At 50.4% G+C, this 13,004-nt stretch overlaps 1 protein-coding gene across 1 annotated transcript; it reads left to right on the top strand.

The window, feature by feature from the left end:
* The first annotated feature begins 288 nt into the window (after positions 1–288).
* AMER2 (APC membrane recruitment protein 2) lies at positions 289–9,930 on the top strand. The gene is made up of 2 exons (XM_074377936.1): positions 289–1,293; positions 1,600–9,930. The coding sequence occupies exons 1-2, from the start codon at positions 537–539 to the stop codon at positions 2,472–2,474; spliced, it is 1,632 nt and encodes a 543-aa protein (XP_074234037.1). The 5' UTR covers positions 289–536; the 3' UTR covers positions 2,475–9,930.
* The last annotated feature ends 3,074 nt before the right edge of the window (positions 9,931–13,004 follow it).

The following is a 13,004-nucleotide window of genomic DNA, read 5'->3' as shown; positions in this document are numbered from 1 at the left end:
TCGACCTGGAGACCGTGCTCAGCACTGGACAAGACAGCTGTAAACAGACATCCTCCGCGCCGGCTGGGCTTGGTACCCAAACGGTAAAGCCGGACCCGAAGGGCGTGGGAAAGGCACGAAGATTCACGATGTCCAGGATGGGTGATAAGAGAAACAAGCATTTTGTGGGGGGTGGAATGTTTCTGTCCTTTGGGGGGCATTTTGTGCTGCACCACGGGGCTTCCGGCCAGGGCAAGTCAGGAGGCGGAATCCGAAGGTGGTGAGACTGGCTGGAATGTGCATCCTGACGTTCCGACTCTAGCCGCTGACATCGGCTCGGCTCTGCCGCCCGCTCGCGCCGCAGAAAACGCCGCAGCACAAAGCCGGGCCGGCCGCGAAGTGGGTTAGCGCGTTATGTAAGCCCCGGCGGGAGGCGAGATGGTCTTTTCTGCGCGTTCCTCCTGCAGCGGCGGCGGCGGCGGCGGCGGCGCGGCTCGGGCCGACTCGGAGCGCGGGGGCCGCGGGCCGCGCTGACGACAGGCTCCGCCGCCGTTTCCATGGAGACGGGCGGGCGCGGCGCGGCTGTCAGCGGCGGGCGCGCGGCCGCGGGGGGCTGCCGGAGGAAGGCGCGGGCCGCGGCCGGGACCCTCGCGGCAGACATGGACTTGCATTGTGATTGCGCCGCCGAAACGCCGGCCGCTGAGCCGCCGTCGGGGAAGATTAATAAAGCGGCTTTCAAACTGTTCAAGAAGAGGAAGCCGGGTGGCACCATGCCCAGCATCTTCGGGGTCAAAAACAAAGGGGACGGGAAGGGCGCGGGGCCGGCGGGGCTGGTGAGGAGCCGGACGCACGACGGGCTGGCCGAGGCGCTGGTGCTGGAGGGCGGCCGCCGCGAGGAGCCGCGCGCGGGCGGCGGCGGCGGCGGGGACGGGGCGCGGCCGGGCCCCGCGGCCCCCCGGGCGGCCCCGGGCGGCGCGGGCCCCGCGGCCGGCGGCTCGGTGGCCAAGTCGCACAGCTTCTTCTCGCTCCTGCGGAAGAACGGGAGACCCGAGAGCGGCAAGGCGGAGCAGGCCGACGCGGGCCAGGCCGGCGGCAGACAAAAGCGGGGGCTGCGGGGGCTCTTCGGCGGCGTGCGCTGGCGCAGGAAGGACCGGCGGCCCAAGGACGCGGCGCCCGCGGGGCGCGAGGGGGCCCCGGGCGGCCTGGCGCGGCCGGGCTCGCTCACCGCCAGCCTGGAGTGCGTCAAGGAGGAGGCGCCCGCGGCCGCGCGCCAGCCGCACGGCCCCGGCGCGGACGCCCGGCCGGAGCCAGCAGGTGAGCCCGCGGCTGGGGAGCCGACGCCGGCCGGCGCCCCGGGAGAGGGCGCCGCGGGGCCGGGGCGCGCCGAGCAGCCCCGCGCGCCCCCCGAGCCGCGCTCCGGTGAGGGCCGGCCGGGCGAGAACGCCTCCGGGCCCGGGGACGCGCCGGCCGAGACTGCGCCCCGGGCCGACTCCGAAGGCGGCCGCGCGCCCGCCGCCCCTGACCCTTCCTCGGTCGATCCACCCTCAGACCCATCGGCCGATCGTATTTGTCTGATGTTTTCTGACGTGACTTCATTGAAAAGCTTTGACTCTCTTACAGGCTGCGGAGATATTATCGCAGACCCCGAGGACGAGGCAGGTCCCAGCTGTGCCAAGCATGCCCCCGGGCCAGGTCAGCCAGCCCCCTCCAAAAAGACCCCGGGCGTGGTGGCCTACCAAGGAGGCGGGGAGGAGATGGCGAGCCCGGCCGAGGCGGACGACTCCTACCTGCAGGAATTCTGGGACATGCTCTCCCAGACCGAGGACCAGGGATCAGGGCCCCAGGAGGGGGCGGCCACTGCTACCGCAGCGCCGGAAGCCCCGGTGGCACCCGAGACCCCCAGAGACGCCAGGTGTGCGGAGGGTGCCCAGGACGCGTCCTCGGTCAAGCGCCGGAGGCTCAACCGCATCCCCGCGGAGCTCCCCGCCAAGGAGGAGCCCCAGCACCCGGAGAAGGAGCCGCCGGAAGGCGCCCACAACGGTGACGAGGGCCACTGGGACTCCAGCACCCCTGGGCCCAAGGAGGACAGCTCGGGCGGCGCGAGGAAGGCGGGCCTCCCCCGGGACAGCGACAGCGGCGACGCGCTCTACGATCTCCACGTGGAGCCCGAGGAAAGCCCCTCAGCCCTTCCCTCCGCCAGCGAGGAGGCGTCCAGCTTGTCCCGACTGAAGCCTGTGTCCCCGGGCACCATCACCTGCCCGCTGCGGACGCCGGGCAGCTTGCTGAAGGACTCCAAGATCCCCGTCAGCATCAAGCACCTCGCGACCCTGCCATCCAGCCATCCGGCCGTGCACCAGCAGCCAGCCAGGAGCGAGATGCCCAGAACAAAAATCCCGGTGTCCAAAGTGCTGGTCCGCAGGGTCAGCAGCCGGGGCTTGGCCGGGACCACCCTCCGGGCCGCGGCGTCGTGCCACGATGGTGCCAAAAAGTTGTGAGGTCTCCGAGGCCAAGGTGGAGGGGCCCCGTGTCAAGGAATACAACTTTCCCTGGAAACCACTTCGGCAAGTTTCGCTTCCCGCTCAAGAAAGGCTTTTCCAATAGGCCCTGCTCCCGCGCCTGCACCGAGGAGGTCTTTGTGCCGCCGGCAGGGGCGGGACACACTGCAGAGGGGAAGCTTCACGCGGGCTTCTCCCCTCAAGATAGATCCCCGAGAATTATTTTCAAGCACCCTTTTTCCTTTTTTACCTTTTTTACAAATCTTTTTCTTTTTCTTTTTTCTTTAATGCACTGAACACTCGGAAGTCACCTTTACTTGCCTTTGCAGAAAGCAGGACTTCAAACCTAAATGCGCATCAGGCCGTGATATTTGTCTGTGTCAGGGTCCAGCGGGCCTGGAGGGACCGCCGGGAGAACCAGAGGGGCCCTCTTCTTCCTGACACGTCCCTTCCTTCCTTCTTTTCCTTTCCAGGAAAAAAAAAAGACCCTTTGCTGTATCACTGTGTGGAAAACACCTACGGAACTGAAAGAGACAGGTATTTACCTGATGAGCAGAGGGATCGCTGATTGGCAGGAAACCTGCCGACTTTCGGTTGCTAGGTATGCAGACAGGCCTTTATCTACCAACGATGGAGGAGAGTTTGGGTTTGCTGGGTTTATTTAGATCATTTGGGGAGAAATAAAATGCTCAGCAGAGCAGGGTCCCCCACCCCCACCCCACCCACCCAGTGCAGAATTCAGGATCAGGGGAAGATTTCACTAGATGCCAACAGACACAGTGCTTCAGCATTTATAAGCTGTAACCTCTTCATGTGTAGATAATACATACTTTACAGATTATCCAGCTGTTAACATTTTATAATCTGTCCATAATCTCGAGTTTAAAATCTGGTTTTGTAGCTAGACATGAAAACAGGTCCCAAACCATTGATGTTCTTTTAGGTCCTATAAACCGAAGCAATTCTGTTTTTGTTTTAGATGGGTTCTCTGGCTTTCAGTGCAGGAAAAAAAAAATCTATTGTGTTGATATCCCAAAGGAATGGTTCTGCCTTGTCTTAGGTAGGAGTCTATTTGCTTCTCACCCTAGACCCTGGTTTTCAGATCTTTTACCTTGGTTATAAAATTTTTGGAGTCAATCATTTCTCAGTGTGGGGAGTCCAAAACAAGGAACACATAAAGAAAAACCATAGAAAATGTCGTTTTGCCTGTCCTTTGACTTCTGTTTTATAGATTTAGGACTGAGACATGTATGTTCAGAATATGGCACTTGGGAATCTTATGCATAAGAAGTATCTTGTGCCAAGATGATTTTTGAAAAGTGGTTTACTTACATGTATGTTTCCTGTTATTTTAGATGAAGCTTTCATTTCAGAAAGGGTTACCAAATGCCATGATAGTTTGAATGATCAACTCAATTGGTTCCTAGAATGCTGTTAGGGTCTAATGATTATATAGTATCCTCTGTGAAATGCACTTCAGCGCATTTAAGCAAGAGACCAGAGCTTCCACTAGGAGAGAATTCATGGTATCAGGAAGATGAGACGTTTTCCAGTGCAGCTGCACACACGTAGAAGACATACACACTTCTGGATGACTCTCATTTTCCGGAGAGATTCCCTAAGTAGTGAACTGATTTTACATGCTTTTTAAATTTGTTCTCTGTTTTGCAAAGGAAAGAACCAGGCAAGTTAAGTACGTGAAAACCTACTTTAGCAATCTGAAGGAAGGAACGAACAGACGTCAAAGGAATACAAATCTGAGGCCACAGCACAAAGCAGGTTGTTTTCCATTTCAAATCTGCAGTGATTCCATTAGAAGAGGTGGTAGAGATTTGCTGAATGTCTTTATTATTCAGATGACTGGCTTTTATTGCATCATGTCAGATCTTTAATGTTATTTCAAAGTAGTGCTTTGATATTTAATTGCCTTGGGTCTATAGATGAGGTCCTGTAGGCAGACAGCCTTCAGCACTCAGAGTCTACCGCTAGGAATTCATCCAGCAGCCCACACTTCATGTGCTCACGCACGCAGCTGTGCACAGCTAACAGACAAAGGCGTTCACTGTGAACTTGGAGATATTTTAGGAATCAGTTCTGTCTGGAGAAGGGGATTTAAATTGGATTCAACACCCATAGTACAAGGTAGACTCAAAATATGGTCATTTCCCCGTAGTGAATGGAAAGACCGTAAATGTTATTCTAGGTGTAAAACAAAGGATCTTTATTTTCTTCTGGTTCATCTTCTTGCAAGGGTTCCATTCTTCTCTGCATGAACCCTAACAGAGTTATATTAGTTCAACTGTTCAGTTGCACAGGGAAGGGAGGAGGACCCGAAGGACTGATGAGAATATTGTCATAGGAAAGGCAACCTATTTATCTATTTTGTAAGCCCTGGAACAAACTATTCTTGCCTTCACAGTTTGGGACTTATTTCTGCATTTACACCACTGTGCTGTTTTCTTTTTATAAGTAAAGGAAAATGTCGGCCAAGTCTACCTTAATTTCCCCTTGCCTGCCACTTAACCAGTTACACAAGATTTAAAATACTTTCTTTTCATTCTTTTTGCCATATATTTTCTGTGTTTTTTTGCTCTCTCTCTCAGAATTACACCTGCACCTGTCAAATGAAGGATTCAGACAATAAATTAAATGGCCTCAATCACTTGATGGGAACTCAGGACCAGTGCAGGAAGGTGTGTCTTAACCTTTTCCAACCACAGACAAGGGACGTAGTTGCCTTTTTGTGCCAAGGGCTACTTTCTCTCATTCATGGAGATTGTTTTCTAGACTTTTAATAGATTTACATTCCAATTAATGTGTTCTCTGATTTGGCCATATTTGCTGATTTTTTTAAGGAAAGCGTTGGATACGGGCTACCTATGATTCTGAGATACTTGGTTGATTAATTCCCTGTAGTCAAAGAGTTGGCCAGATCATATGGGAAAAGGTCCACTCAGTCGTTGGCCCTGAGTTCATCAGTCAGTGTAATAGCTTTGCACAAAGACAGCCTGACTTCAATACCTGCGCTCCCTGGACAGTGTTACTTGCACCATTCTGCTTCAGTACTGATGCTTTTGTATTTCTGTTAGCACCAGCGAGGAGAAACTGCTGACAGCCTTCTGAATAATCACAGGAGGAAACAGACTTTTATTATCTCTCCTAATAACAACAGAATAGAGAACCACTAAGGACTTCCTTTAGATCCGTTTCCCACAGATTATCTGCCTACTTAAATGCGAAGTGTGCGATGTGGTAGGAAAGTGATGACTTATTGAGTTCAAAGGGTTTATTCATTAATCTCAGAAGTAGTGTTCAGGTATTTGCACTGACATGATTCTTCACATGACCTTTCACCTACACAAAAAGTAAATCATCAAAAGGAAAGTTACCAAAGTAAAGAGACTGTATCAGATACCAAGATGTCTTTGGCTGAGCTTTTCTGAGTTCTCACTGTTTACGTCTTGGTCAGGTTAATTTCTGGCAACTTTTTACCGTGAACTTTGTACGAAGAGATTGGTTAGGGTAGCTTTCTGTCCTCGCCCTCGGCCTCTGCCGTGTTTGTGCGGTGCCCTCGGGTGGCAGTCCGGGGCTGCTGCTTCTGGTGTTTGTCTGTTTTCACATCTGCACCGTGGAACTCAGTCCCCGCTTGTAGTCACTGTAGGTTTCTCTCCTGAATTAGAACTATGTGGACATGGCCCCCTGTGCTTGGCTTCTACTGAGCATGTCCCTGGACAGTCACATAGACTTAGCTCCACTTATGATTGTTAAGAAGTTAATCCAAGGATTTTATACCCTTAAACAGAAGGAAAAAGCATCACCATTGTGTGTATTTAGCACCACTGAGGGCGGCCCATTAGAAGGACCTGGATGAGGGTGAAGGTAGAGCTCAGGGGTAGAGCACGTGCTTAGCAGGCACGAGGTCCTGGGTTCCATCCCCAGCACCTCCACTGAAAAAGATAAAAAATAGAAGGACCTGGATGAAACAAAAGGAGAAACCCAAATACCACCTTCCAATCCCATTTCCCTCCCCCGATGCAGGCAGACAGGGAATACATGGCACAGGTCTTGTTTATTCTTCTTTAGGAGTTTTCAGTTCTCTATGCACAAGTACTTAGAAAGCAGTGGGGACCCTGAGGCCAGTATGGCAGCTGGAGTCTCATGTGGGGAAGCGCAAGGCCAGCATTTCCTTTCCGAGAGGAGGCGGCTGTAATGTTGTCGGGTGGTGTGGGCGTGCGGCCCCTCCCCCAGGGCAGGGATTGATCCTGCGACCCTGTTCTGCCCTAGAGAGCCTCTGATGACTCATGGCTGTCCTGGAGCCTTCTCACAGCCTTCTCACTGTGATGACCATTGAAAGGAGTCAGTTTGTTGCAACAATAGCCACTTACAAGGAACGTTATCTCCCTACAGATAATGTTTCAAAGGAGAGATTCAGAAGGGGAGTTTCATGATTATGGAAAGGAACTCCTTTTCAAACCGAAAAACAGAAGATTAAAACAGTCACTAAGCCCCAGCACTGGAACTGGGCACATTTTATGACTGATACTTGCTTTAACTCAATGCACCACGTATTCAGGGGCATAGACTGTACCTAGGGCTTCACAAAACCCCGTTCCGTTAGGAGCCCCCAAGTAACTGCGCTGGAATCAAAGATTCTTTGTAGTCATTACAAACCCCTTTATTTTACTTTACCTCCTTTTATTTTGTATTTTTTGCTTGTAGTTTGTGGGCTGGAGCAGAGTGGCGTGAGATTGGACAGGGGTAGTGTCGAATAGGTCACGCAAAGCCCTCTAAAAATAATCATTGTAACAAGGCTGACCGTGTGCTGAGTGCTTGCTCTTGCCAGCCTCTCCCAGGAGCTTTACAGGTGCTTAGTGCTCTCAGCAGCCATGTGGGTGAGGCGACGCTATGTCCCTAACAGGGCACACGTACTTCATCCTTTCTGTTTGTTCCTAGTCTATTCCATCCGTCCGTCTGTCTGTCTATCCACCCAGTCTCCGGGACAGGGATATACACTCTTGAGTGACTTACAGTAATACCAGAGCTGATACCAATACTGCTTAATCTCATCACCAGCTCACTCTCAGTAGGGAAAGAGCTAACGTATGCCTCACGCAGCCGAGGGCTGACGCGCCCATCCTGGGGGAAGGCTGCCCCTGCCTACCGTTCAGAGACAAACATCTGCCTCTCTTTGGAGGAATCCTTGCCTTCGTGGGATTGACTTCAGCAGTGTGGACGGAAATCTCTTCCGTTGTCATGGCGATGCTCCTTCCCTGATGGGGTTTCAGTCATTCCGAGCACGTTTTGTTTTCCCACCTTACGCCCAGTCTAGGCTGGTTCTGGGTGTTCTGTGTTGTCTGTTTGAATAGTAGGGAGCGGTGACCCCTCCCCTTGACACAATTCCAAACTGCAGGGGAAGCTCCTGTCTCTGGTCTTGAATCCTTGCTTAGATGTTCTGATTCGTTAATTCCTTCAACTAATATTTACTGAGCACCTCTAAGTCAGTCACTGTGAATTTGAATATTTTATATTTAGTTAAAAGAACGGAACATAAACTTTGTGTTCAAGCCGGGATGATGCTCTGTGTTCTCTGTTATAGTCCTGTTCGCAGGAACCAGGCGAGGTGGGTAGCACTCTAGTCTACAGAGGAAGAAAATGAGGAGAAGGAAAATTTTTGTCCTAAGTCACTCATTTAATAAGCAGAGGACAGAATATGAACCAGAAATCTAGCTCTCTGGCTCATGCTTTAATTATAAATCTTTTTTAGCCTTGTGAATCAGTTTTTATGCGACTTGTTTTTGGGAAGAAACTGATAAAGGTTCTGAACGGCAAAAGCCAAATCAGATCTGTATGATTGTGGACACCACTAAAAGTTCGACCGTTTTAGTTAAAAGTGAACGTGGCTTTTTGAAAAAATTACTTGCTGGTTGTTGTACATACAAGTCTTAAAGGTAGATCTCAGAGCTAGCAGGGTTTGTTTTTCTCACCTGGCAAGTCAAAATCTGGGGCCATGTTCACCAGTTAGTTTAGAGTTAGTTACACGCTAGCAGGTCTGCATGCAGATGTTATAATCTGATGACTGCTTTGTCAATAATGAAACAACCAAAGCAGTTTCAGCAGTGAATCTGGCAGAGTTTCCTTCCACTCTGTTATTTGGATGCCACTCTCTGTATTTAAGGAAAATCACTTTGAAATTGCATTGCACAATTAACGAGGTTATTTTGTTCATATATGGGCTGCCTACACTTGGTAAAATGCTTTTTTGATGAGATGCAGTGAAAGAAGTCAATAACAGGTGGTCCTTCCACCAAATTGTAAACTGGGATAATTTTTGTCAATTATTCAGTAATTGGGTAGAGTAAATTTCTGCACTATGTGAGGAAATACTTTTTTTTAATAAAATAAAACTGAGGTCACTGATTATTGGAGGCATAATAAACGTCTCAGACACCTTCCTGGGTCGTTTAGTAAACTAAAGCAGGAAATGCTACGAATACCCGGTCACGTTGCACAGGGGCCTCGAGTTGACACAGAGGAAATGCTGGTTGTCGTGTCGTGAGATGAAATGGACCGGAAGGCTGGGGGAGGCTGTGAGCCTTCTCGGACAACTACATCTCAATGCTTACCCCCCCACACACAGTGACTTCTGAGTAAAGGCAGAGGAGCTCTAACAGAGTCATATTTTGCATTTTGATCGCTTCCGGGATAAGTTTAACTGAACTTAGAGGATTTGATGGTGGTATTTTTTTTATCAGGAATATCAGGGAAAATGGCTCAGATGTTATAGACAAAGTGAGTTCCTGTCCTTTCTTCATGGGCTGCAGCTGCCTGCCCGGCTCGTTGCTAACTTCTGGTTTTGCCCAAATTATTTATATGAAATATCGCAGTGTCATACAGGGAATTGCAGGTTGTTTGGGAATAAAGACAAGGAAAACCCAAACGAGTCCGTTTCTGTAACTAGTTTTTCTGCAAGTCGGCGTGTCCCTGAGGACAGGCTGTGGGCTGCGTTATTTTTGTGCACAGGAGGGAAGCTGTTAGTAGAGTGATAGATATTATTTTTGTAATAGAATGTTAAACGCCCCCAAACATCACAAATTGTCCCTAGAACTACTCTATGTTTTTAAAACTTGTTTTAAAAAAAGGGTTCTAAATAGCAATAGGGTCTTTTCTCCTTTCTCCACTCCAATGGTTTAATGGGATAAATGAACCAATGTTTATATTTTTAAACCTGTAAATATTTTATTTTGGGTATTTTGTATATTTGTTGAGATACTTCCATTGGGTGCATACGGACCATCGTGCATGTTTTTGATAGTCACTCTTTTCATGAATGTGAGAGGCTTGGACTAATAGCACTTTCCTTGTTTCATTCAAACATCTTAAAATGAACATAAAGCACTGCCATTTTAAATGTTGTGTTTAATTCAGTCAATAAATTTTGTTGATCCTTTACATTGAATGTGAATTCTGTGGGTGGTTATTTTTCTGGGATAAATTTTATTTCCAGCCTCTTCAATTTTTAGAATTTATACTAATGATAATGATGATGATGTAATAATTGTGTGTGGTGTTGTGTGTGTGTGTGTGGGGGGGTGTGTATGTGGTATGTGGTGTGTGTATGTGATGTGATTGTGTACGGTGTGTGTGGTGGTATGTATGTGTGTGGCATGGTGTGTATGTGGTGTGGGGGGGTGTGGTGTGGTGTGTGTGTGTATGTGTGTGTGTGTGTGGTAGAAAGACCAGTGGGAGACCCATATTTCTCGCACACTTTATGAACAACTGAAAGTTATTGTTTGGCTGGAGCAGTCGCCTTTTGAAAGGCTTGCTCGTTGTTGTAACTCTGGTCTGATTTCCGAGCCCTTCTGCTCAGAACACCTCCATCCTCTATAACCCTCCGTGAGCCCAGCTGACCTGCCGAGGCTGCTAACGAGCAGTGACGTGGAGTCTTTCTAGAGAACTGTTTTCTGGTTTTATTTCATTTTGTTTTGGGGGGTATGTTTTCACTTCATATGTCTCATAGTTCAAGTCCGTAGTATTTTTGAAGCTTCATGTGAAGAATAACGAGGTTGTGCCATTTTCTGTTTGAAAAGTAAGAACTGAGCTGTTTGGAATCCACTTCCCTGAAGACGGGCTTGTTCACGCCGCAGTTACTTACATTTCTCTTAACTGGCAAGAAAACTCCTATTTGCCTGTGGAGCATGATGCGTAGCTTCCAAAGGGAGACCTGACCGGCGCCGAGACTGGCTCAGCGCCCGCGCACCAGCAGGGCCACAAGCCGTGCGGCGAGCAGTTCACAAAAGCCGCGCTCCCTCTCTGCCAGCCTGCGGTCTTCCCTCCTCGCCCCTGCTGTTCCTGGAGGTAACGCAGAAGGAGGAGCAGAAGCCAGAGACACCAGAACTCACCTCAGTTCTCTGAGGTGGTGAAGTGTGGTGAAAAGAGCCCAAGTTTGGGAACCGGGCAGAAGCTGGGTCTGAGCTCTGGTTTGGGCACATACCAGCTCCGAATCCAGGCAGCTCCTTGAACTCCTATGAGCCGCAGTTTCCTGCTCTAGAAAGGACCGTGAGATTTAATTAATAGAGCAGTTGTACCATTAGTAACCTTCAGAAAGCTAGGTGTCTGAGACATAGTATATTTTTTGTATATGTTAACTGAGCTCCTTTTGTTTAAAAAAGGGGGCATTTACAAAAATTAAAACTTCGTGGGTTGGAGTTGAAATATTCTTGGACAGAGAACTTGCTTTGATGGAAGGTGAAGATAAATGTGGACTTCGAGATTGGTGAAGAGTGGTGACATGTGCTTAGGACTGGAACTGGTCTGAAGTGTGTTATTCTGACACACTGCTCTGGAATTCAGAGCCTACAGGTGGTTGGGAGAGACTCGTCTTCGTGGAGGAAGTCCAGGGGAGAGGCTAGCTGAGTTGGTTGCAGAGTTGGCAGCCACAGCAGCAATGATGGTGACCATCTCGACATGATGGGGTCAAATCAGAATGGAGTTACTCCCCCAGACTCCAGACAACAGGCTGTAAGACACAGCACAACCCTAGCTGAAGGCAGGGAGCTGGGTGGTTTAGCACAGTGCAGAGAAATGGCTGGTGCATTTAACCTGAAACAACAAGTAACTGTCTGGGCTTGAGAGGTGGAAAATAGTTTAAGCGACAGAGCAATTTCTTCTCCCATTTCCAGCAGTGGATGAGCAAGGCGTATGCTCTGAACCGGCCTCAGCTCCTGACTGCCTCTGTCAGAGTGGGCATCGCCCTGCCCTGCAATGTGAGGTCCCAGAGCTGAATGAGGACACTGCTCCATCCTCATGGCTCTCGAATGCAGAACAGGCTCATCTAGTGCTCCAGCAATGCGCCGTCAATTCTGACCCTGAGGGAGCTGCTGGCCCTGCTGGACGTGATGGGTGGACGTCAGTCTCCAGTGTGGGCGTCACAGGGGAGTTTTAAGGACATACACAGTCTTTCCCTCTTATGCTGTTTGCACCGTGCGGGGAATTTGAAGCTGAACGTTTAGAGTCCCGGGGAAGCAACTGTGAACCAAAGAGGAGTGAAAGGACGCCTCTCGGAAGGTGCAGTTCAGTGTCCCCCACCCGACCACAGAGGACAGAGCCCTGGAGAGCCGCCCTGGGCCCTCCGCTCTGCCCAAGCCTGTGCCCGCGGACTCCTGCACACCCTGGGACAGATCGGCACTCGAGACCACAGGGGGTTGCGTGACACGTGGTGGGGCGAGGACGGGGTGTCCCTGAGAAGGAAGGGGTGCACGGGAGAACACCAGGCTGCAGACAGAGCCTGTTCCCCTGGCGAATCCCAGGAAGCAGCAGCAAAGGGCGCCTTGTGTTCCATCAGGGAGGGGGGCCTAGGCTTCTAGGCTTGTAATTTGAGAGGTTAGTTTCCTTCTCAGCTCCTGAGGTCTGTATACACCCCATGCACTGGGTGAAGGCGGCCTTTAGAAGGTGACTGAGCAGCCTTGGTGATAGTTCTAACGCCAGAAGCAGCCTCTGTTCTCGCTTTGCTGTTCCGTGGATGGAGGCACCGCTGAGAGGACTCTTGTCCTTGTGGGCAGCTCAGGGACGGCTCTTGCCAGGTGCTCACGTGATCCTGGGCCCAACGTCACATTCTCATTGCGTTTTTCCACCCGATGAAAAAGTCACATCCACTATTTGTGACAGTAAGTGGGTTCACGCCTTTGGTTCAGTTCAACGAATATCTGGTACTCACCGTGTTGGGCTTTGTGCTTGGCGTGGTGGGCGTGGGTGAAATATAACACCGGCCCCTCTGCCGAGGTCCCGTGAACTTCCTGATAAACTCCCTGTGCAAATCTGTGTCTTGGTGTCATTTCCTGGGGAACCTCAACCTAAGATATTATCATTTCCAGTGAAAAAGCGAAGCTTTGGGATCTTAAGTGTTTCTGGCAACAGAAGGTTAGATAGAGTTAAAACTTTCTTTCTTGTACAGAATACATCATGCCCGACAAAATTCACCTTTCTCTCAGTGCGTAGCTGAGCCATCAGGGAAGGGAGGCCGGGAGTCCCCAG

This window comes from Camelus bactrianus, chromosome 14, assembly GCF_048773025.1.
Source record: "Camelus bactrianus isolate YW-2024 breed Bactrian camel chromosome 14, ASM4877302v1, whole genome shotgun sequence".
NCBI classification, from domain to species: domain Eukaryota; kingdom Metazoa; phylum Chordata; class Mammalia; order Artiodactyla; family Camelidae; genus Camelus; species Camelus bactrianus.
The sequence above is the reverse complement of the archived record's forward strand: the minus strand, read 5'-3'. Positions and strand labels throughout refer to the sequence as shown.

Bases quoted from the DNA above. Each gene is read 5' to 3' on its own strand.
- AMER2 (XM_074377936.1), top strand. From the start codon at position 537: ATGGAGACGGGCGGGCGCGGCGCGGCTGTCAGCGGCGGGCGCGCGGCC. The intron at 1,294-1,599 runs GTGAGCCCGCGG...ACTCTCTTACAG, and splicing joins CGCCCGGCCGGAGCCAGCAG to GCTGCGGAGATATTATCGCA.